At 38.5% G+C, this 22,915-nt stretch overlaps 1 protein-coding gene across 1 annotated transcript in view; it reads right to left on the bottom strand.

Annotated features, from left to right (window-relative positions):
- The window catches only part of LOC142422892 (phospholipid-transporting ATPase ABCA3-like), a 182,539-nt gene that overhangs the window by 83,561 nt on the left and 76,063 nt on the right, over positions 1-22,915 (bottom strand). The window contains exons 6-10 of the mRNA XM_075528112.1: positions 15,542-15,671; positions 10,828-10,982; positions 8,135-8,290; positions 7,538-7,748; positions 2,485-2,635 (exon numbers count right to left, since the gene is read on the bottom strand). Of these exons, the coding sequence (XP_075384227.1) occupies positions 2,485-2,635; positions 7,538-7,748; positions 8,135-8,290; positions 10,828-10,982; positions 15,542-15,671 (803 nt within the window). The remainder of the gene's footprint in view (positions 1-2,484; positions 2,636-7,537; positions 7,749-8,134; positions 8,291-10,827; positions 10,983-15,541; positions 15,672-22,915) is intronic.

Here is a 22,915-nt window from a genome sequence, read left to right as displayed (position 1 = left end):
AAAACTTTACATTAACAAACCCAGGGAAAAGGGAACAACTAGTAATCCAAATCAGTTGTGAGGAGGATGTAGGAGGTCTGGTAGGGTGTGATCAAGGGTAATGTAGCCAAGAGGAATTACTGAAACCCAAATGAAGTGATAGTGGGGCAAGGAGAAAGTCAAAGGAAATAGAGGAAAGAGATAGGAGGCAAAGGGCATTAGAGGCATAGAGGTCTAAATAAAGGCATGTACATATGTAAATATGTTCATATATGATGAAGGGGAAATAGATTTAATGTGCATATATTTATAGGTTTAGTATTAATGTAGCAGAAGGACATTGGACCTCCACTCAAGTACACCCTCAATGCAAGAATACTTTGTTCTATTAAACTGGTATTACATTATGCTCACATTCCCAACACAATCGCTGAAAACAAATGAGTGCATAAGCAAATGTGGTGAAGAAAACTGATGCTGCCTGGCTATCAAAAGATATAACATCTGGGGTCTTAAAGGCTTGAAAGTTAACAAGCACCCATCTAGCTCAGAAGCAACAAAGTCCACATGGAAGAAGCACACCAGTCTGTGTGATCACCAGGTGTCAAAGGAATGAGGTATCAGGCATTAAAGAACAAAAACTCATATCACTGTGAATGAGGGGGAGTGCAGAGTGGGGACCCAAAGCGAATCTGTAGGCAACTGGACATCCCTTTATGGAAGTGTTGCGAGGAGGGGACGAGCCAGTCAGGGTGCAGTGTAGCAACGATGAAATATACAACTCCTCTAGTTTTTGATGCTTCCTCCTCCCACTATCATGATCCCAATTCTATCTTACAAATCTGACTAGACCAGTGGATGTACACTGGTACAGATAGGAACTGGAAACATGGGGAATCCAGGATGGATGATCCCTTCAGGACCAGTGGTGAGAGTGGCAATACTGGGAAGGTGGAGGGAGGGTAGGATAGAGAAGGGGAATCGATTATAAGGATCTACATATAGCCTCCTCCCTGGGGAATGGACAACAGAACAAGGAGATGACAGACAGTGCAAGATATGACAAAATAATAATTTATAAATTATTAAGGTTTCATGAGGGAGCAGGGAGTAGGCAGGGAGAGGCAAAAATCAGGAGCTGATACCAGGGGCTTACATGGAGAGCAAACGTTTTGAGAATGATGAGGGTAACAAATGTACAAATATGCTTCACACAATTGATGTACATATGGATTATGATTAGAGTTGTATGAGTTCCCAATAAAATCTTTTTTTTTTTAAAGAAGAAGACAGCCAGCATGCTCCTCAGAGGCAAGGTTGGGAGCCTTCATCCTATATACTTTGGACAGGTTTTCAGGAGAGAGAAGTCCCTGGAGAAGGACATTATGCTGGGTAAAGTAGAGGGGCAGTAAAAAAGAGGAAGGGTTTCAATGAGATGGATTGACACGGTAGCTACAACAATGGGCTGAAACCCAACACTTTTGAGGATGGTGCAGGACCGGGTGGGGTTTCATTCTGCCACTTTCTGTGGTGGACATACAGCCATTAGGAGTCGGAATTGACTTGATAGCACCTAACAACAATAAAAAGTATTCATAAATGTGTCCCTCCCGTGGGCTTTACTACATCCACGGTTACTTACATGTGCAGCAAAGATAAATACACACAAACAATTATCCTCTGGCACTGTGGCCTATATTTGTACGTATATTCCCACTCTCCTGCCCACCACACTCCAAGCGGAAAAGTCTAGGGTCTCTGTTCCTGTAATGATTTACAATCTTCGAAACCCGATACAGGCTTGCTATGCATCAGAAAAACCTTGATGGAAGGGGGGTTGAGGTTTAGATTTAATTCTAGCTCTCTTTTTCCTAAAAAAGAAGACATTGAAGCCCTTAATAGTCTTATTATTACAACTGCCTTGAATCTCAGGAACACCCAAGCAGATGCTTGCTTGAGGCTATATATATATATATATATATATATATATATATATATATATATATATATATATATTCTTTGAAAGTCATGAATACTTCAGTTTACATGTACCTTTTTTTGTGACATGGCTATCTATCCCAGGCACAGTTATTTAACTTATTTATTTATTTGTGTGTGTGTGTGTGTGTGTTTGTGTGTGTTGTGTCTCCTTTGGACAAGACATTCTTCTAAATGGTGCAGTCAAAATATTTATTTCACCTGGTTTCTTGTCACCCTGACTCCAAGAACCACCCTTTAAGTGATTTTAAAGAAAATTATCTTAATATTTCCCTTCACAGACTGAAAATTTGCACTTGACCTACAACTATTCATTACTATCAATGAGCACCATGACGTCATAGCAGCCGGGTGATATCCCTTCCTCTGTGCAAGTGGAAGCCATGACTGAAATGTCGACCTGTTGGAAAAATTCTATTTGTTATATCTGTAGAAATCAACAAAAAATTTTTTTCCAGTTAATGGCGACCTAAAAACTCCACCAGTTGGCGTTTCCAGGATACATACTTGTTTGTGTACTCTCGCGGTAGGACGAATGACAATTCACTTCCAACATTGCTCTCCAAAGCAGCTGTCGGGATATGATAAAGAAACAGGTTGATGATTTCTTCAACATTGCATTGAGGCTCCTTCACAATTATGACGTGGTATCCCACACCTGAGAAAAGTAATTTAGAACAACAAATACTTCTTGTGAGACCCAACATGACTTCCTCTTGTTTGGGAAGCTAGATTAAAACATGGAGTAACAATTTACGGATCTTAAGACACATTCCTTTGATAATTTCCTTAAAAACCGATAATGAACTAGACTATAAAACTTGATAAATTGCAGATATAATGAAAAACAGGTGCAATCTGTCTCATGTCCAAATGACACTGAAATCTGAGATGGCAACAGTAATAATATTCCTCAAACCACTATTTGTTGGGGGACGGGTGCAATTATAGACTAGCTGGTAAATGAACTCTGTAAAACTCTGTTCCTTCATACATCTGAGGAATTATTCCAAGATACTCTGTACCTTTCACGAAGTACACTGCCCTGGTCCTTCAGAACCTATGAATGGGGGGTTGTGTGACTGAGAAAATCCCTCCATGCACTCCAAGACTTAGAGAAAATATTGTAGCCACATCCTAAAGGTAAGACTAAAAGTTCATTGATGTGCTTTTTCGTCTGTGCAGTGAAGTGTAGAACCTTGGCCGTGGCTCTTGAGACCATAGTCTTTCTAAGTTCCATATGAAGAAGGTAGAGAACACGCTAACATGGGGGTTGGTAACTGTGGCCGGGTCACTATGAATGAAGTGAACCATTTCAGATGGAGGAATGGACAGCCCCCCAAAAGAAGACCCACATGTGAGACAAGTCTAAGATCCCTGGGTGAACAAGTGGCAAGAGCAGCATCAGACAGAGTGGCAGGCTTCCCGGTCCACAAATGAGTTCAGGACAGGACAGAGTAGCTGGGGAAAACTTGAGGGACATCAGTCTTTTTCTCATTACACTGAATTGCCCTTTGAAGGCTTGGGAGAGGACAGCTGGATACATGGATGCACATCCACATTCCCTACATGAAAATGGCTATTTCTCATAACAAATATCAGCGTTGTAGACAATACGATTAGAAACATCTGCATTTATTTTAATAAAGTCCTAACATTTATCCATTTTATTTACTAGTTCTACTAGTTATTAATGAAGAAAGAATTACATACTTATAGATATTAAGAAATATGTCTGGTAATCAAATACCTCCTATTAATGTCTTCTCATTAAAGAATACTGTTGAAACTAGGAAGCACCTCATGACATTGAAGGCCCTGGAGAACCTTCTGCTGAGTGAAATTAGTCAATCATAAAAGGACATCTATTGTATGAGACCCCGGTTAGAAAGATAAAACTAAGTTTTATCAGGGGAGTTATTAAGAGCCTGCAATTTTACCTGCCAACCTTAGATTCCTCAGTCCCGGAGGCTTTGGGAGTCAAGAGAAGCCTCCAAACTGACATCTGACCCTTGGACTTAGACCTTGCTCACCTCTACAATTTTGTGACCCATTCCCTTGAAAGAAACCTCTCTGTATATATAAATGTGAAGCTTTACTGGTTTTATTTATATATCCACTAAAAAGAACAAGTATGTAAATATATTTTTATATAACAATAGGGAACTAGATCTATGTATATATATTTATATGTTAGGTGTTAAGGTAGTGGACAGACATTGGGCCTCTACTCAAGTACTCCCTCAGAGCAAGAACACTAATAACCCAGCATTCTGTGATGCTCACCTCCCCAACACGATTGCTGAAGAGAAAATGGGTGCATATGCAAATGTGGTGAAGAAAGCTGTTGGTGCCCAGCTATCAAAGATATAGCATCTGGGGTATTAAAGGCTTGAAGAGAAACAACCAACCATCTAACTGAGAAGCAACAAAGCCCACATGGAAGAAGCACACTGGCCTGTGTGATCATGAGTCATCCATGGGATCAGGTATTAGACATGAAAGACCCAGAAGAAAAAATCATATCAATGTGAATGAGGAGAAGGGCAGAGTGGAGACCCAAAGCCCATCTGTAGACAATTGGACATCCCCTTACAGAAGAGTCACAAGGAAGAGATGAGCCAGTCAAGGTGCAGTGTAGCACCGAAGAAACATACAACTTTCCTTTAGTTTTTTAATGCTTGTTCCCCCACTATCATGACCCCAATTCTACCTTAACAACTGGCTAGACAAGAGTATGTATACTGCTATAAGTAAGAGCTCACAACACAGGGAGTCCAGGACAGAGAAACCCCTTAGGACCAATAATATGAGTAGTGATACCAGGAGGGGAAGGGAAAGGTGGGGGGGGGGAGCCTATTACAATGATCTACATATAACCCCGTCTCAGGGTGGTAGACAACAGAAAAGTGAGTGAAGGGAGACAGTGGTTGGTGTAAGACATGAAAATAAAATTATCAAGGGCTCATGGGTGGGGGGTGATACCAAGGGCTCAAGTAGAAAGAATATGTTTTGAAAATGATAATGGCAACATATGTACAAATGTGCTTTACACAATGGATGGATTGTGATAAGAGTTGTAAGAGCCCCCAAATAAAATGATTTTTAAAATAATAACTAAAAAGAACAAGTATCTCCTCACAGTGAGTTGAGTGACTGGATGGCTTTTAAATGCAAAGACCAAAAACTTAGCATGTGTCGTGCACAAAGCACAAGTCATTGGAAGGTGTTTGAGAAGAAGATGTTGGCAGCTAGCAATCAGATATAGTCACCAGGGACATCTGCCCAAAGAACTAGCTATTCATGCCAGCAAATCTGGGACTCAGATCGTTCCTCCAGAAGATCTGGACACAGGTGTCATCTGCAAAGGAAATGGCAGAGTGTGCCAAGTGCAGCCCTGAAAATCAAATGAAATTTGCTTCCCTTTACTTGTGGCCTAAGGTCCATATATGATTTTTCAAATGTTCTGGGCCTCGGTTTCCTTCTGTAGTAAATGGGAAGAAAGTCCTGGTGAGATCTACTTCTTCAGTTTAGCCAGTGAAAATCCTATGCATCACTAAAGACTAGTGTGCAGGAGATGGCACTCAAAATACACCAAGAACAAAACAAAGAAAAACCCAGCCTTATGGCCACTGAGTCCCTGGTAACTCATGGTGACTGGTCAGCATAGGGCTGAACAGCCGCAATAATGAAGGAGAGCATGCAGAGAACTGTAAATACCCATCTCAGAGAGCTAGTCTGAGGCTTGGAGATATGCTTGCAAAGGTCTTGGCACATAGTATTTGCCTAATCAATAATTGGAGAAAAATTATGTCTGTAATGGAATCAGAACAGAGGCAGTAAAGCAAATAATCACAGGGAGACACACCCACACCCCGGGCCATGGAAAACCGAAGGAACATGCCCATTTCTCTAGTGGCCACCATTTCTTCACAAACACACAGTATCAACATAGTTTCCTTTAAATCAAACCATATTCATGATGTTCAATTATTTCAGGCAATGCAGACTCCTAGGACAACATTTAATGCAAATAACTAATTAGATCTTCTTCTGCTACATCAGTTCTTCGTGTTTTCATGGAATTTGTGTTCGTTCCACTTATTTTTTTCAACAAAGAGGACTTTTTAAATATTAAAAATCACCTGTATAATAACAAAGCCAACAATGACCTTAGAGCAAAGATGAGCATGTAAGGGGACAATGACACTAAATTAATGGAAGGGGAACAAGCAGAACAAAAATCCTTGAGATTTTTCATATATTGAAAAGAAGGTAACCAAGATCACCGAAGATCTTGTGTAGAAACCATTGTATAAACTTTTACTTAAAAGAAAATATTTTTAAAGGCCATGGTGAGGTGGGGAACGGACTTGCCCACAGCCACCCAAAGGATAGCAATATGCCTGGAGTCACAGTGGAAGAGTCGAAAATAGGTGGGGAAAATGGAACATGTGGCTAAATTCCATGGAAGACTGCTCTCTTTGCCAGAAAATCAAAAGAACGTTACGGCCCTCAGTTATCTTGACGGAATGTTTTCCTCAAAGATTCTATAGGGAAGTTTGGTCACACAGGAGAATATGTAGAGCAGAATGTAAAATTGCTATGGGATCCGGACTATTTGAACTCATGGAGGCTGCACCAATTTATGAAAGATTCGTTATTTATATCAAACTCTGCTGTTTAGCTTCATTAGTAAAAAAAAAAAGTCTGCTTTGAACATTGAGGTTTAAGGGATGAAACTGGCAGTGGCAACTTGAAAGATTATATTCTAGAGTCAGGGAAATATTGTGTACCTTCTTCATTGCTTGGACTAAAATGAATATAAAGAACTGTGAAACTCGTCACATGTAAGTTCCACTTTATATAATATATACTTCAATTTAAAAAAATCTTCTGTTAGTAAAACCATATATTCTAGAGAGGTGATACTAATAGCGAGCAGGGTGAGTGACTAAATAATGTATTGTACTAGATAATGCTAGTTATTCAAAAACATGGAACATGGAAGGAAACATGGAATGTTGGTGATGAGGTATTGAAATCATATTCAAGATAACTGACCCACAGTTGTTAGTATCAATGAGAAGAAAGCTATTAATGCATATTTGTTATTTCCCAAATTTAGAAAAATTCTCCAGATTGAAGACGTTTCAAATATAGAGGTGAGTTAGCACTGATCCGACAAACAAGAAACATGGAACTGGTTTTGGATATTACCTTTACAATCCATCAATTTACCTATCTGTGTATATATTCATTGTCTATCTGTCTAACTTATCAACTTCCATTGGAAGGATTACTACATTTTAAAAAATTATAATTTTGGCCTGAACCAGTTCTAACATTAATAAGTGTAATGCCAGATAATGTAATAAATGTAACAGTTGAGAATAGATTAGAGTCATTAAAATAATTAAAAGCTTTGACCAGATGTGCCTTAATTAATAGGACAAAGGGAGCCACTGAAGCTTTGTGAAGAGAGATAAACAATAATAAGAGTCACGTTAAAAGAATATTAAGACATCAGTATCCTAAAAATGATCAAAGGGAGAGAGACCATATATTTGCTTCAGGAAGACTGAAGAGCCACAGCACTGCAGGGACCCCTTGACCAGGATGGCAATGCGGTCACCCAGGACGTCAGCTTCATCCATGTGATGGGTCGTCAGTAAGATGGTACGATCCTGTTTGTAATGCTGAAGGAGATCCCATGTGACCTTCCTTGAAACTGGGTCCATGCCGGATGTTGGCTCATCAAGTATCACAACCTGAGGACCAGAGCAACAAGCCCACGATTATTCTCAATAAATGCTATGGCAGTGGTGTTTTAAGCCAGGATGCTTACTCTAAGCTTGCGTTTCTTTTCTAAAATCACCTGTCAAACGAAGTAAGCTAAGCTAATAAGTTTAAACTTACACTTGATCGGGACTGCTGGAATATTGCCAACTCTGAAAATACTATACCAACAGTACTGAAAAGGTCAATTCTGATTGTCACTTGACGTGTCACCTTTAGAGTGCTAAATCAGACTTTTAAAAAACCAGCTGCAGTAGGAATCTCTCTCTCTCTCTCTCTCTCTCTCTCTCTCTCTCTCTCTCTCTCTCTCTCTCTCTCTCTCCCCTCTCTCCGCTCCCCCACCCTTTCTTCCTATTACCTTGGAGCCCCCTATAAGTGCTATAATGATGGAGAGTTTGCGCTTCATTCCTCCACTCAGTGACTGAGAAAAGGCATCTCGCTTCTCCAGCAGGTTAAAAGCCGACAGCATATGGTCAATTTCCATAGTACGTAGCTTTCCAGTTACTCCTTTTATCTAGAAAAAAACAGCCAGAATTTAAAGGCATTTGTAACTTTATCTTTAAAGACATTTAAACTATATATATAGTTTAAATATATATATATATATATATATATATATATATATATAGAGAGAGAGAGAGAGAGAGAGAGAGAGAAGAAGGGAGAGAGAGAGAGAGAGAGAGAGAGAGAGAGAGAGAGAGAGTCTTCTCCTTGCCTCCTTTTATGTCTAAAAGAGAATTTTTTAAAAAACTAACTAAATATTAGAATTTTATAAGTACAGGGATATTATTTTTTTCTATGTTTACTCTCCCCCCCATTTTTATTACTCATTTTATTGGGAGCTCTTACAGATATTATAACAGTTCATAATTCAATTAGATCAAGCATAGTTGTACAATTGCTACAACCATCAGTTTCTTTTTTTTTTCCCCCACTGACAAGATGATTTTTTTTTCAGATTTAATTTTTTTTTAATCTTTTTTTTTTAATTTTAACAATTTATTGGGGCTCATACAATTCTTTCCACAGTTCATACATAAACATACATCAATTGTATAAAGCACATCTGTACAGTCTTTGCCCTAATCATTTTTTTCTCTTTTCTTCTTTTACATTTTATTAGGGACTCATACAACTCTTACCACAATCCATACATAAACATACATCAATTGTATAAAGCACATCTGTACAGTCTTTGCCCTAATCATTTTTTTCTCTTTTCTTCTTTTACATTTTATTAGGGACTCATACAACTCTTACCACAATCCATACATATACATACATCAATTGTATAAAGCACATCCATACATTCCCTGCCCCAATCATTCTCAAGGCATTTGCTCTCCACTTAAGCCCCTTGCATCAGGTCCTCTTTTTTTATTTCCCCCCTCCCTCCCCATTCCCCCCTCCCTCATATGCCCTTGGTAATTTATACATCGTTATTTTGTCATATCTTGCCCTATCCGGAGTCTCCCTTCCCCCCTTCTCTGCTGTCCCTCTCCCAGGGAAGAGGTCACATGTGGATCCTTGTAATCAGTTCCCCCTTTCCAACCCACTCACCCTCCACTCTCCCAGCATCGTCCCTCACACCCTTGGTCCTGAAGGTATCATCCACCCTGAATTCCCTGTACCTCCAACCCTCATATGCACCAGTGTACAGCCTCTGTCCTATCCAGCCCTGCAAGGTAGAATTCGGATCATGGTAGTTGGGGGGAGGAAGCATCCAGGATCTGGGGGAAAGCTGTGTTCTTCATCGATACTACCTCACACCCTAATTAACCTATCTCCTCTCCTAAACCCCTCTATGAGGGGATCTCCATTGGTTGACACTTGGGCCTTGGGTCTCCACTCTGCACTTCCCCCTTCATTTAATATGATATATATATACATACATACACATACATATATATATACACATACATACACACACTTATATCTTTTTTTTTTTTGTGCATGATGCCTTATACCTGGTCCCTTGGGCACCTCGTGATCGCACTGGCCGGTGTGCTTCTTCCATGTGGGCTTATTTGCTTCTGAGCTAGATGGCCGCTTGTTCACCTTCAAGCCTTTAAGACCCCAGACACTATCTCTTTTGATAGCCGGGCACCATCAGCTTTCTTCACCACATTTGTTTATGCACCCATTTGTCTTCAGCGATCCTATCATGGAGGTGTGCAGTCAATGATATGGTTTTTTGTTCTTTGATGCCTGACAACCATCAGTTTCAAAACACTTTCTTTCTTCTTGAACTCGTTGACATCAGCTTCCCTCTATCCCCTCCTTCCCCATCCTAATCCCAGGAAGCCTTATTATTATATTATATATTATTTAGATTTTAAAAAATGATTTTCTTGGGGGCTCGTACAATTCTTATCACAATGCATACATATATCCATTGGGTCAAGCACATATGTACATTTGTTGCCATCATCATTCTCAAATATTTGCCTTCTACTTGAGCCCTTAATATCTGCTCATTTTCTCCATCCCTCCCCTCTCCCCCTCCCTTATGAACCTTTCATAATTCATAAATTATTATTATTTTGTCATATGTTACACTGTCCGACGTCTCCCCCGCCCTCTTCTCTGCTGTCCATCCCCCAGGGAGGAGTCTATAGGTAGATTGTTTCAATCAGTTCCCCCTTTCCATCCCACCCTCCAGGCATTACCACTCTCACCACTGGACCTGAAAAGGTCATCTGTCCTGGATTCCCTCTGTTTCCAGTTGCTATCTGTACCTACGTACATCCTCTGGTCTAGCCAGAGTTGTAAGGTAGAATTGGGATCATGATAGTGGGAGGGGGGAGCACTTAAGAGCTAGAGGAAGTTACATGTTTTATTGTTGCTATTCTGTACCCTGACTGGTTCATCTCCTCCCCACAACCCTTCAGTAAGGGGGTGTCCAGTTGCCTACTGATGGGCTTTGAGTCTCCACTCTGCACTCCCCCTCATTTACAATGATATGATTTTTTAGAACAAGGATATTAATCTTTAGTAATCTACCCGAAGAACGCAAACAGAATTAGAAAGAGGAACATATCTTTGGCTCACCATACAATAGAAATAAAGGTGTTCTGAAACAGTCAAGTAATTAAACAACAGGTCCTGCTGGGGACATAAGCCCAAGTTTTTTCTGATCTGGACTATGTTCTTTGAGATGTCATATCCATTAATATAGACTTCCCCACTGGTAGGTGGATAGAGACCTAAAATTAAGCAAAAAGCATGTAAAGGTCTAGCTTTCCTGATAATATACGATTCATTAACACCACAACTTTATGGTCTATTTGTAAATTACTCATAAAAATGAGCAATATTGCACACAGAAAAATTAACTCAATGGTTATTTTTAGTGAAAGATTTATAAGCAAATTTTAATAATATCTTTAAAAACCGTATGTTCTAACTATCCATGAATATGAATGAGTAAAACTCACTTGAGTAATAAAACACTAAAGAATTTATCATATTAGCACATATTATCATCAACCATTTGACAACATTTATTATCTATAGACTGTCCTTGATTTGATAGATTATTAACACTTAAATATCCAGACAATAAAAATGAAACATTCCCTCTGAAGAAATTAAGATACAAAATGAGGCAGATATCACAGATTCAAAAAATAATTTGAAATACTTGCATAATTGCTATCCATAGTTGCAACAAAGAATCACACTTCATGGGTTATATCACTTAAAAAAATTTTAATGGCTCATTAATACCTACAATTTTGTTTTTCACACACTCCATTTCACTTTCAATTTTCCTTGATTCATATTGCATAAAGTTCATATTCCACTTATTAATGGCGTATTAAAGCTGTTTCTTCTCATTTTGCACCGTCCAGTATCAGCAGACAAAGGTCCTAACACTGGACAACCTCCACACCAGGAAGGTGGACTTGAGGGTGCAGCTGTTCCCCAGTTCTAGGTGAATGCCTTCCCAAAAGGGGGAGGGCTCATCTTGTGATCCTCTACTAGACAATGGTCCATTGCTATTCATAAGGTTTTTACTGCCATATTTTTTCAAGGATAGTTTGCTAAATCCTTATTCTGAGTCTAGTATTAGTCTGGAAGCTCAGCTAAAATCTGTCCACTCTTGTAGCTCTGCTGATGTTTGAGATACCGGTGGCATAACATCCTGTGTCACAGCAGCAAGCAAGCCACCATCATTCGACAAACTGAGATGGGTGGTGAATCCGTCATCCATATGACCAGGAATGATGTCACCTTCATTGACCAAAAAGAACCTCTCAAGATCTATCCTGAAATATAATGCTGTCCATAGTCAGATGATCTTCATATGCCTACAGTGTAGAAGGCTAGTTAATATCATTATTATTCAAATGTATGCACTAACTCTTAGTGTCAAAGATGATCATTTTGACCAATGTCTTCCATCTGAAATGGATCAAACACACAATCAAGAAGCACTAATATACTTGTAGTTGAAATGTGAAAGTTTGAAACAAGACAGATTGGTACTTGAAAATTGTGGCCTTACTGATAGAAACAAGGTAGGAGACTGCAAGATAGAATTTTGCAAGATCAATGACTTAAGACACTGTAAATACCTTTTCCTAAAACAAAAATGGCAACTACACATGTGGACTTTAGCAGATGTAAAACACAGGAATCAGATAGTCTCTAGGGAAAAGAGACAACAAACTCAATATCACCAGTCAGAACAAGGCCAAGGACCAAATGTGGAATAGGCTATCATTTGCTCATATGGAAGTTTGATTTGAAGTAGAAGAAAATTAAAACCAGTACACCCCACTATAATTTAGGGTATACAGCTCAAGACTAGTTCGAAATACTGAACACTAAAGCCTGAAGACCAGACAAGCTGAAGAAAGAAAAAGGTCATTAGGAAGACATCAAAAAAGGGGAGTGAAAGAGATGTCATAGGGACTGATAGTTGCTCTTAAATGTAGAATAGCTATAGCAAAAGGAAAGATGTTGAAGTTACTGAGCTGAACAGAAAATTTCGAAGGCAGCTCGAGAACACAAAGTAAAGTATTATAATGGAATGTGGATTTAGAAAATGTGGAATTAGAAAACCCAAAGGGAAGAACAAAATCAGCACTTCTCAAATTGAAAGAAACAAAGGCGGTTGGGGAGAATTAACTCTTGATTTGCAAAACTGAAGGATTCTGGGGGCAAAACAATTGAACAGAGCAAGAAGCCACAAGTGAAAATGGAAGGATTATTCATACACTGAGTCACTGTAGCCTGTGTGGAAAAGGGGCAGCCACAGAAGGAGCCACGGTAGCAACAGAGGCCAAAGGAGCAGCAAACATCCTGGCCATAGAACAAGTAAAGTTCAGTGCCTTCTGGCAGAGAGCTAGCTTGCAGTGAAGAGCCCTGTGGGCATTTATCAGTGTTCAGGAAGGTTTGTAATCCCACAGCAGGGCAGAGGCCAAGAGAGCTGAGAGGCTGCAGGCCAGAGAGAGGTGTGCCTACTGGCATGGTTGAGAATAAACTGCAGACAAAATGACTGTTTCTTTAAATGTTGTTTTTTTTTTATCCTGGTTTGTACGTAACCTATTAATGTCCCTACTAAACCCATAATTGTGAGCATTGTCTATGAATTTTGTGGCCATTGCAAAGGATTGTTAAATTAAACCAGCAAAAAAGGAGAATGATCATTGTTGTGATGGGAAAAATTCCTTGGCACAATTTTTCAGGCCTTTTTCTCATCAATATAGTTTTCATTTTTTTAAAAAACTTCTTTATAGTAAGTTGCATCTGATCATCCTAAAATCAAAAGTAACAATACCATTTGTTTAGATCTAGATTGTCAAATGCCTTTTTGCATTTCCAATTAAACACAGGTAACATTATAGTTTTAGTTGTTTTTAAAATCATAACATAAAAACGTCTGATAACTCCTTTAGACCTCCAAAATCTATCATTGTTCTTTCATTTCTGATCTTAGCAATTTGATTCTTCTCTTATTTTCATGGCGATCTACATAAATATTTGTGAAGGTCTGACTTTTACTTTCCTTAATTTTCTCTATTTTCATATACATTCCATTTCACTAATTTTCATCTTCCTCACTATTCTGTCCTCAAGTGAATTCTGAGTCATAATGACCCTGTAGCACAGAGCAGAACTGCTTGATACTAATTTATGTTACGTGAGTTGTTTAACTTTCACAAAGTTGTGAATTCCCGTGCTTTTTTCTGTTGATGTTTTTCTGTTTCATTCCACTATGGCTGAAAGCTATACATTTTTCTATTTGCTTCAATTCAAATGTATTTAAGCTTATTTTATGCACTACCATATGGTTGATAATGAAATATGGCCCATGTGACGTTGAGGGGAAAGTAGATTTTTCAATTATTAACTCACCTATTTCTCCCAGTGTCAAATGTATTACTTTTATGTTACAAGTCAAGCAATACAAGGATAAATATACTTTCTATACAATTGCTTTTAAATCAATTCAGAGAAGAAAATAGGAATATGCATTCCCACTGTCATTTACAACAATAAACTTTACTGGTGCTGATTTTAATGTTTTCTTTTCCCCATCTGGATTTGAATTCCCTTCTGCACTTACTTGCTTTGAGCATGAACAACTTCTCTGGGTATTTCTTGTAAGGCGATTATGTTAGCAATTAACTTTATATCATTACTTATGTGTAAAAATATTTTGCCTTTATTAAAAAAAATTTTTTACTGAATCTAAGATTCTTGGTTTACAGTTATTTTTTTTTCAGTACTTTAAACCAGTCATTCCATTGCCTTCCAGTCTACATTGTTTCTGAGGAATAGTTAGTGACTAATCTACTGGGAACCCCTTTTATGAGATGAGTTTTGTCTTTTTTTTTTTCTTTCAAGATTATCTCTTTGTATTTGTCATTCTGAATTTCTCCTATGATCTGTCTGGTGTATATCTCTTTTCTGAGTCTTTGAGGTTTCTTTAGTCATCTGTGCTTGTTTCACTGGGTCTTCATAGCTCTTCACACGCCTATCCCCAAAGGAGACCTATTTATTTCAGTTAAATATCCAATATTCTTGTCAAGAAATTTTAGCACACAAAAATGTTAAAAGTCTTTAATACTTTTTTAGATGTTAAACAAGTACTTAATATTTACCCACATTTTATCATTTCTGATGCGTTTCATTCTTCATTCTTCTCGGAGTTTCAATCTTGAATCATTTCCCTTGTGCCACACACATTGCTCACCCTTTCAAGGAGTGCCTAGGATATGCTCTACCTTGGTGAACAGTCCATGGGTATTGGAAAAAATAGGTGTTATCCTATTGTTGGGAGGAGTTTTCCATAAATGTCAGTTATACCTTGTTGCTTGTGGTAAACTCTTTAGTGTTACTATTCACTACTTTTCTGTCATACCAATTTCTGCAAGAGGTGATATTCTCCAACTGTAATAGAGAGTTATATGCTTCTTATTCACAGATATTAATTTTTGCTTTGAATATTTCGATATTCCTCTGCTTGTTGCATACTCACTTATAATTGCTATATATTCTTGATCAATTCACCTTTTTAAAATCTTTATGTAATGTCTTCTTCCCACCCCCCAAATAAATGCTCTTTTAAAAATGTTGTATTATAAAAATTGCTTGAAACTTAGAAACAAAGTGGATTAGTAAACAATTGAAAGTATCACTGAGATAACTAACCCTTCAACATCGAGGGGTACAGAAAAGTCTCATATATTTGTGCCCAGTTTCTATAGGCAGACACCTGTGCCTCATCCTTTGAACAGTGATCAACACCTACCTGAGAGAACAGAGAGAGTAGTGGACTTTCCTGCTCCGCTGTGTCCTAGGAGAACCGTTATCTGTCCCTCATATAAGTTCAAAGACAAGTCTTTTATAGCGGGTTTGGTAATTTGCTGCACTCGGAATTCCTATGCAGGGGAGAATCCACAAATACTTTATATCGATTGCAATCAATTGTGAAGAATAAGCACACATTTCAATTATCTTTAGAATAAACAACACATCACTAATTTATGAAAAAAAGTATAAGGAAAATGAAATGATGAAAAGGAAATCAGATTTGAAGGAAAATATGGGATTTTAAATGTCGGAGTAGGTATACAAATATCCCCTGAGCAATTTCATTCTTACTTTTTGCTCCAATCATTTTGTTACTGTGTTTCCCCTAATTTGAAGAACTGTCTGCTGAAAACCAATACACAAATATTTTATGGGCCCTCAAATTCCTTATGTTTACTCTAGTATTGCTTCTGGTATTAATGCAAAGTTTAACCCACTGTAGCAACAAGAAGAAACCAAATAATCTCTATAATTTAGACTTTTCTCAAACCCGTCATAAGAGGGGAGGTTTCCAAATAATCAACCATCCTTAACTTTAGGGGGTGGGGTATGGGGTGGGGGAACAAATATCTAAAGGAGAGGTAGTACATCAACATTTGCTTACCTGGGACAGAACCTGGATACTACACATATTGCTAAGATTTTGGCTGAATTTTAAATAAAAATAAGTTGAAAATAGTTTTAAGAATCACAAAATTTAAATGGAAGAGTTGGGATACAACCCATGTCATTTTTTTTTTTACTTAAAACAAATATTTCCACCAATAGAACTCACTGATTATAAATTAAGGCTTATTTGAAGCCTGTACTTGCATGAATATCTAAACTTCCTACCCACAAAGGAACTCTTAATTTTTTAATCCCTCAAATAAAATTAAACTTAATCGAACTTCTCAATATAAAAAGCTTAGAAATCACCCTTCCTGGGGAAGAGAGAGTGGAGCACATCCTGGCCCACCAAGCCTGAGGACAAAATTCCCACTCAGAGCACCAATCCACAGAGAAGACCATATGGCGGGCCCCACTATGAGACACGGCATCCCTCACTGACCCATAGCCCTACAGCGGACAACACTGGAGACACAGTGTGGGAATTCCACCTGATCTGATGCCACCACACTGAGGCAAAACACTAAGGGCGTGGAACAGAACAGCAAGGGGAACAGAGCAACAAATTCCCCAGGGAATAGCAAAAATAGACTTTGGGGCCAGGTCTTGGCAACCTATCAGACTTGACCAGAAAACACTCCTAAAGACCAACAAACAGTTCTTGAATTAACTACAGCCTTTCTTTTTGTTGTTGTTGTGTTATTTTTTGGTTTTGTTTTGTTTTGTCATTGGCTTTTTTGTTGTTGTTGTTGTTTTGTTTTCTTTTGTTGCTTGGTTTTGCTCTGTCTTCTTTTTGTGTATGTTATTGTCTCCACAGGTCTGTCTAAATAAAATAGGCTGGATGGACAATCTGGAGGAGAAAACAACGGAACCGACAAGGATGGGGGATATGGGAGATAGGGAGGTGGGAGGAAAGGAAGTGGTATTAACAAACCCAGAGACAAGGGAACAACAAGTGATCCCAATCGGTGGTAAGGTGAGTGTAGGAGGCCATGTAGGGCATGACCAAGAGTAATGTAACCGAGAATGAAACCAAATGAAGGCTGAACATGATAGTGGGGCAAAAGGAAATAGAGGAAAGAGCTAGGAGTCAAAGGACATTTATAGAGGTCTAAATAAAGGCATGTATATATGTAAATATATATGCAGATGTGGAAATAGATCTTTGTGCAGATATGTATAGGTTTAGTATTAAGGTAGGAGAGGGACATTAGGCCTCCACTCAAGTACTCCCTCAGTGCAAGAATACTGTGTTCTATTAAACTGGCATTCCATGATGCTCACCTTCCTGACACAATCGCTAAAGACAAACGTGCATAAGCAAATATGGCGAAGAAAACTGATGGTGCCTGGCTATCAAAAGATATAGTGTCTGGGTTCTTAAAGGCCAATTAGGTTTCCTGATGAAAGAGGAGAATACAAACTTTTGAACCCTTTCAGAATCCAATGTGACAAAAGGGAAATACCCCAAAATAGCCTCCTCTAAGATTGAACACAGTACGAAGGATATGCCCAACTTCTGTTTCACCAATGGGTGGATTAGGGGAGTGGGAGCAATGCTGAGAAGAATTTGTAAAGATCAAAACCTAGGGACCCATGTTCACTAAGAACCTAGTTATAGGACCACATGCTTCCTCCTCTTCCACTTGTTATCATTACGTTGACATCCTTTGAACTTTACAATCAAAAGAACCTTTATTCTTAATTCATGCATACATTCTAATATTAGGTCTTGCCTTCAATGAAAGAGCTAAAAAGCAAAACTCACAGGCTGGAAAATATTTTTTAAAAAACAGTCTGAATAGACTGGTTAAAAAGTCAAAGCAGATTTAGAGATGACAGAAATATTAAAATCACAAAACCAAAAAAGTCCCCATGATTGGCGTGCTAGGAGAGGTCGGTGGAAAAAGTGGACAATCTACAAGAACTGATGAATAATCAAAATAGAAATGCTAAGAAACACTAAAGAAAATAATGAGAAATCAAAAGCCTTGAGACAGAAAGAATAGTTTGATATAGCTAAAGAAAATATTAACGGCCTTTGGTATATGTCCCGAAAAACAAACAAGAAGCATATTGGGGGATAAAGGCAGCCAAACAAACTAAACATAACTGGGACATTGCCAAAGGGTGCTACATACATGTTAATAAAGAAAAGAAAGGAAGAAGTGTTTGAATTAACAATGGCTGGGCGTTTTCCAAAATGGTTGACAGATACCGCACCACAAATCCAGAAAGCCCCCAAAACATTGATAAAGATCCTTAGAGATACTTACACCCAAGCATATCATATTCAAATCACAGAGAGTCGACACAAAGAGGAAATATTGGGGGGAAAGATGTACAAAGGAGCACGAGTTAAAATTACATCAGCTTTTGTCAAAGTAATATGAGGCGGAGTGAACTATATAGTGTTGGGGGGAAATCCTATCAATCTACCCAAAATATCCTTCAAAAGTGAAGAAAGAACAAGACCTTTCTCAGGGCAACAAATGTACAAATGTGCTCGACACAATGGATGGATGGATGGATGGATTGTGATAAGAATTGTACGAGCCCCCAATAAAATGATTCAAAAGAAAAATAACTTTCTCCGACAAGATCTTTGGAAATCACATATGCAATGAGAAACTAATATGAATATATAAAATGTCAGCAATTTAACCACAAAAAGAAAACCCTATGGAAAAATGGACAAAGGACTAGCATTTCACTAAAAGCCACCAAATGCGTGAAAACATGCTCAGTATCATCAGCCACCAAATGCAAACCAAAAGCACAAGGAGATTCCATTTGGCCTCCATTAAGGTGGCTACGGTTTTTCAAATGTGTTGATGACAATGTGAGGAATTGTTAATCCTGCGCATTGCTGACAGGAATAAAAATGGTTCCGCCATGTGGAAAACAGCGTAATAGTGCTTCAAAAATCTACAAGTAGAACTAACCCCAGTCTAGAAATTTGCCCCCTAGAACTACCACATAGTCCAGAAATTTCGCCCTTACATATAGATCCAAAATATTTTTGAAAGTAGAGACTCAAATAAATACTTGTTCTATTGCAGCACCAGTAATAATAACTCAAAGGTAGAAACGAGCCAAATGTCCATTAACAGATGATGGGGAAACAAGTGCGGCACATGCGTACAATGGCATTCCACTCCGTCGAGGGAAATGAAGTCTGGGCACGGAAAGAACACAGAGTCAGTATGCTGAGCAAACTAAGCCAACCATGAAAGGACATCTATTGTCTGATCTCGATTCCCAGTGCCATGACTCCATTTTTACTCATAGAAACCCTACATGACGGAATCGAACCTCTCCCTAGGGCTCCCACAGCTGGAAATGCTTACCAGAGCAGATGGCCTCATCATTTTCCCTGGAGCAGCCAGTGGATTTGAACTGCTGATCTTGCAGTTTGCAACCCAATGCATAACCCACTATGCCCCTTTGTATGGCCTTACATACATAAAAATACAATAGGCCAATGTGTAGAGACCAACATTTATTAGTAGTTATCAAGGGCCAGAGAGAGGAAGAAGAAGGGACGCTGATTTTCTGTTTACTGTGATTTTTTTTAAAGTGGCATGAATTAAGGGCACAGATTACACAGCCAGTTAATATAATGTCAATAAGCTGTTGTTGGGCCTCACTGAGTCGGTCCTGATCTATAGCGACCCTCTGCACAAAAGAGCTGAGCACCGCCCAGTCCTGCACCATCCTCACAATTACTCCTATGTTTGAACCCTTTGGTACAGCCATTGTGTCAATTCTTCTGCAGGGCCTGCCTCTTTTCCCTGCGCTTCTACTTTACCAAGCATGTTGTCCTTCTCCAGGGACTGCTCTCTCATGACAGCATGTCAGTGTGTCAGACACATGCATATGAGACCATTGAAAATACCATGACTTGGGTCGAGTGCATCTCAGTCCTCAAAGCGGCATCATTGTTTCTCAACTTTAAAGAGACCTGATGCAGTGTGTCTTTTGATCTCTTGGCTGCTCTTCCATGAACCTTGGTTAGGCATCCAAGCAGGGCAAAATCCTTGACAACCCAATCTCTTCTCCATTGATCATGATATTACCTATTGGTCCAGTTCAATAAGTTGGACACATGTAAAAAGTCGAATTGGCAAAAGCAGAACATTTACAACAACAAAATAAAAAAGAGCAGCTTCTGAGGCTGCTTATGTACAGCTAAATACCTCCTGGGTCTCAGTTTCCAGTTTGAAATTTTAGTGTGATGGCTTCGGTCCACCATCCTATGCTTTGCCTAGCACATAGGACCTTAAAATTTATGCAAGCGCCTTCAAGGTATAACAGTGAGCCTGTCTTTGCCTACGGTAACCGAGGAAGGAGAGTTGGGAAGAAGAGAAGGACATGAAATGCATTGTCTTCATAAGTAACTACCTATTTTACCATGAGCCTAGAAAACTTGTGTCGCTCCTGGATACCTTTGCTGCAGAAAATTCTGCAGAAGAATCCTGACCAAAAAGAATTCAGGAAAAAATGACCAATTATCATGGAATCCAGACTGACTGGAGTCAAGGAGATTGGATGAATGTCCAAATTATTGCCTAGAAACAATCTTTAAATCTCAATCCAAAACATCCCTTTAAGTTTTATTTAAACAAAATAACAGTTTAGTTTAAGTAAAGAATGCCTGCCTTGAGCGCTGTTTTCCTTTAAAGAACTATCCATATGGAATTAAATTGAAAATAGCAACTCAAAAACGTTAGGTAAGAAACTGAGGTGGACAGTGAGGCGGCATTGATGTGGGAAAGACTAATTTTGAGAAGAAGAAGAAGAATGAATGAATTGTGCAATTTGAAAATTGTAATCAACATCATTGAGCTGTATAGTAGAAATTGAATCGGTATGTTTTTCTCTGGGTATATTATCAAGAACAATGACAAAAATTAAATTATTTTTGAAAATTGATGAGATTTGTCACTACTGGATATGCCTTGCAAGGAACATTAGAAGAATTTACTCATAGAAAAAGAAAACCTTATAGGTCAGGAAACTGCATGTACGTTAAAAAAACAATAGTGCCTTGTACAATAAATCAACAATACTATAATAAAATATTCTTTCTTATTCTTGATAGTTAACGGACACTTATCCTATCAGATCACTGTTTCTTTAAAATAATAGCAACCATATAGTGGATGATTATAGCTGAGGGTTCATTAAAATGTAAGAAAGCAGTTTTCTAAGGGACATGAACAAAGAATTGGAAATGTCGTGTGATGTAGCATTATATGAACTGCGAAATGGTATTGTTGTTACTGTTAGGTGCCATTGAGTAAGTTCCAACTCAAAATGTCCTTGTGGGGAAAACAGAACATCTGTGCTCTATAACATTATAAAGGGGTCTTTGCAACAGATTTGCCAGTGTAATATATTGTTTGATTTCTTGACTGTTGCTTCCAAAAGTGTCGATTCTGAATTCCAATTCCAACGAAAATCTCTGACAACTTCAGTATTTTCTTCATTTATTTTGATATGTTTTTTTTCTTTATAATGAGGTGTATCATAGACTGGATGATGTTGTAGTCTTTGATTTCCCCCAGTAAGTGCATCAAGCCTTCTTTGCTGTCAGCAAGCAAACGTTAGTTAGCCTCGAGCCAACCTTGAGGTCAAGTTCATCTTGGCTAAGGCGCTCACTGTATAGATGGTGTAATAAGAGTGAAAGGATACAATGCTGACCACGCACCTTTCTTCCTTTTAAAACATTCATGGGTATCCCTTTGTTCGTTAATAACTGCCTCCTGCCTTTGCACAGCCTCTGAATAAACATGATTAATTGCTCTGGAATGCTGGGGTTTTTGCAACGTTATCCATAATCTGTGATGATCAACACAGTTAAATACCTTTTATAGTCAATAAAGCGTCTTTATGGTATTGTCTGCTTTCAGTCAACATCCATCTGCCATCAGCAACGGTATACCCTGTGCCGCAACCTCTTCTGAATCCTCCTTGAATTTCTGGCAGCTCTCTGTCGATGTACTACCGCAGTGATTCTGGAATTACCTTCAATAAACTTTCACTTGCATGTGAAAATATTGATATCGTTTGATTACTTCCTTATTCTATTGGGACACCTTTCTTCGGAACTAACACAGATACGGGTCTCTTGTGAGTTGGCCAGGCAGCTGTCTTCCACATTTCTGGCATAGACAGGTGAGCACCTCCAACATTTCATCAGTTCTCCCAAGTGTTTCAATAAGTCATCTACCAATTCCTGGAGTTTTATTTTTTGTTACTGCAGTTAGTGCTGCTTGAATGTTGTCCTTTAAAACCATTGGTCCTTTATTAGATGCTGTATCTCTGGAGATGGTCTAATGTTGACCAATTCTTTTTGGTACAGTGGCTGTGTTTCCCTTGAAACTTTCCCCCTCCACCCCAGCGGTTTGATTGGTATATAATTGACATATAATCCAATTCAATAGTTCAATCACATCAAAAAGAGTTGTACAGTTATCATCACAATTCATTCTAGAACATTTTCTTCATTCTTGTACTCATAGTTATTAGCTCCCTATTTCCCCTTAATCGCCCCTGCCATATCCCCAAGATACTATTAATCCAGTTACTGTCTCTATAGACTTACCCATCCTAGATTTCATATACAGAAAAACATGAAAAAGCAAACCAAAAAAACTAATAAGAATAACAAAGTAAAACAGGTGGAAAACCTCAATTG

This window comes from Tenrec ecaudatus, chromosome 12 (genome assembly GCF_050624435.1).
Source record: "Tenrec ecaudatus isolate mTenEca1 chromosome 12, mTenEca1.hap1, whole genome shotgun sequence".
Classification (NCBI taxonomy): Eukaryota; Metazoa; Chordata; class Mammalia; order Afrosoricida; family Tenrecidae; genus Tenrec; species Tenrec ecaudatus.
Note: the sequence above shows the minus strand (reverse complement) of the source record. Positions and strands in the feature narration are given on the sequence as shown.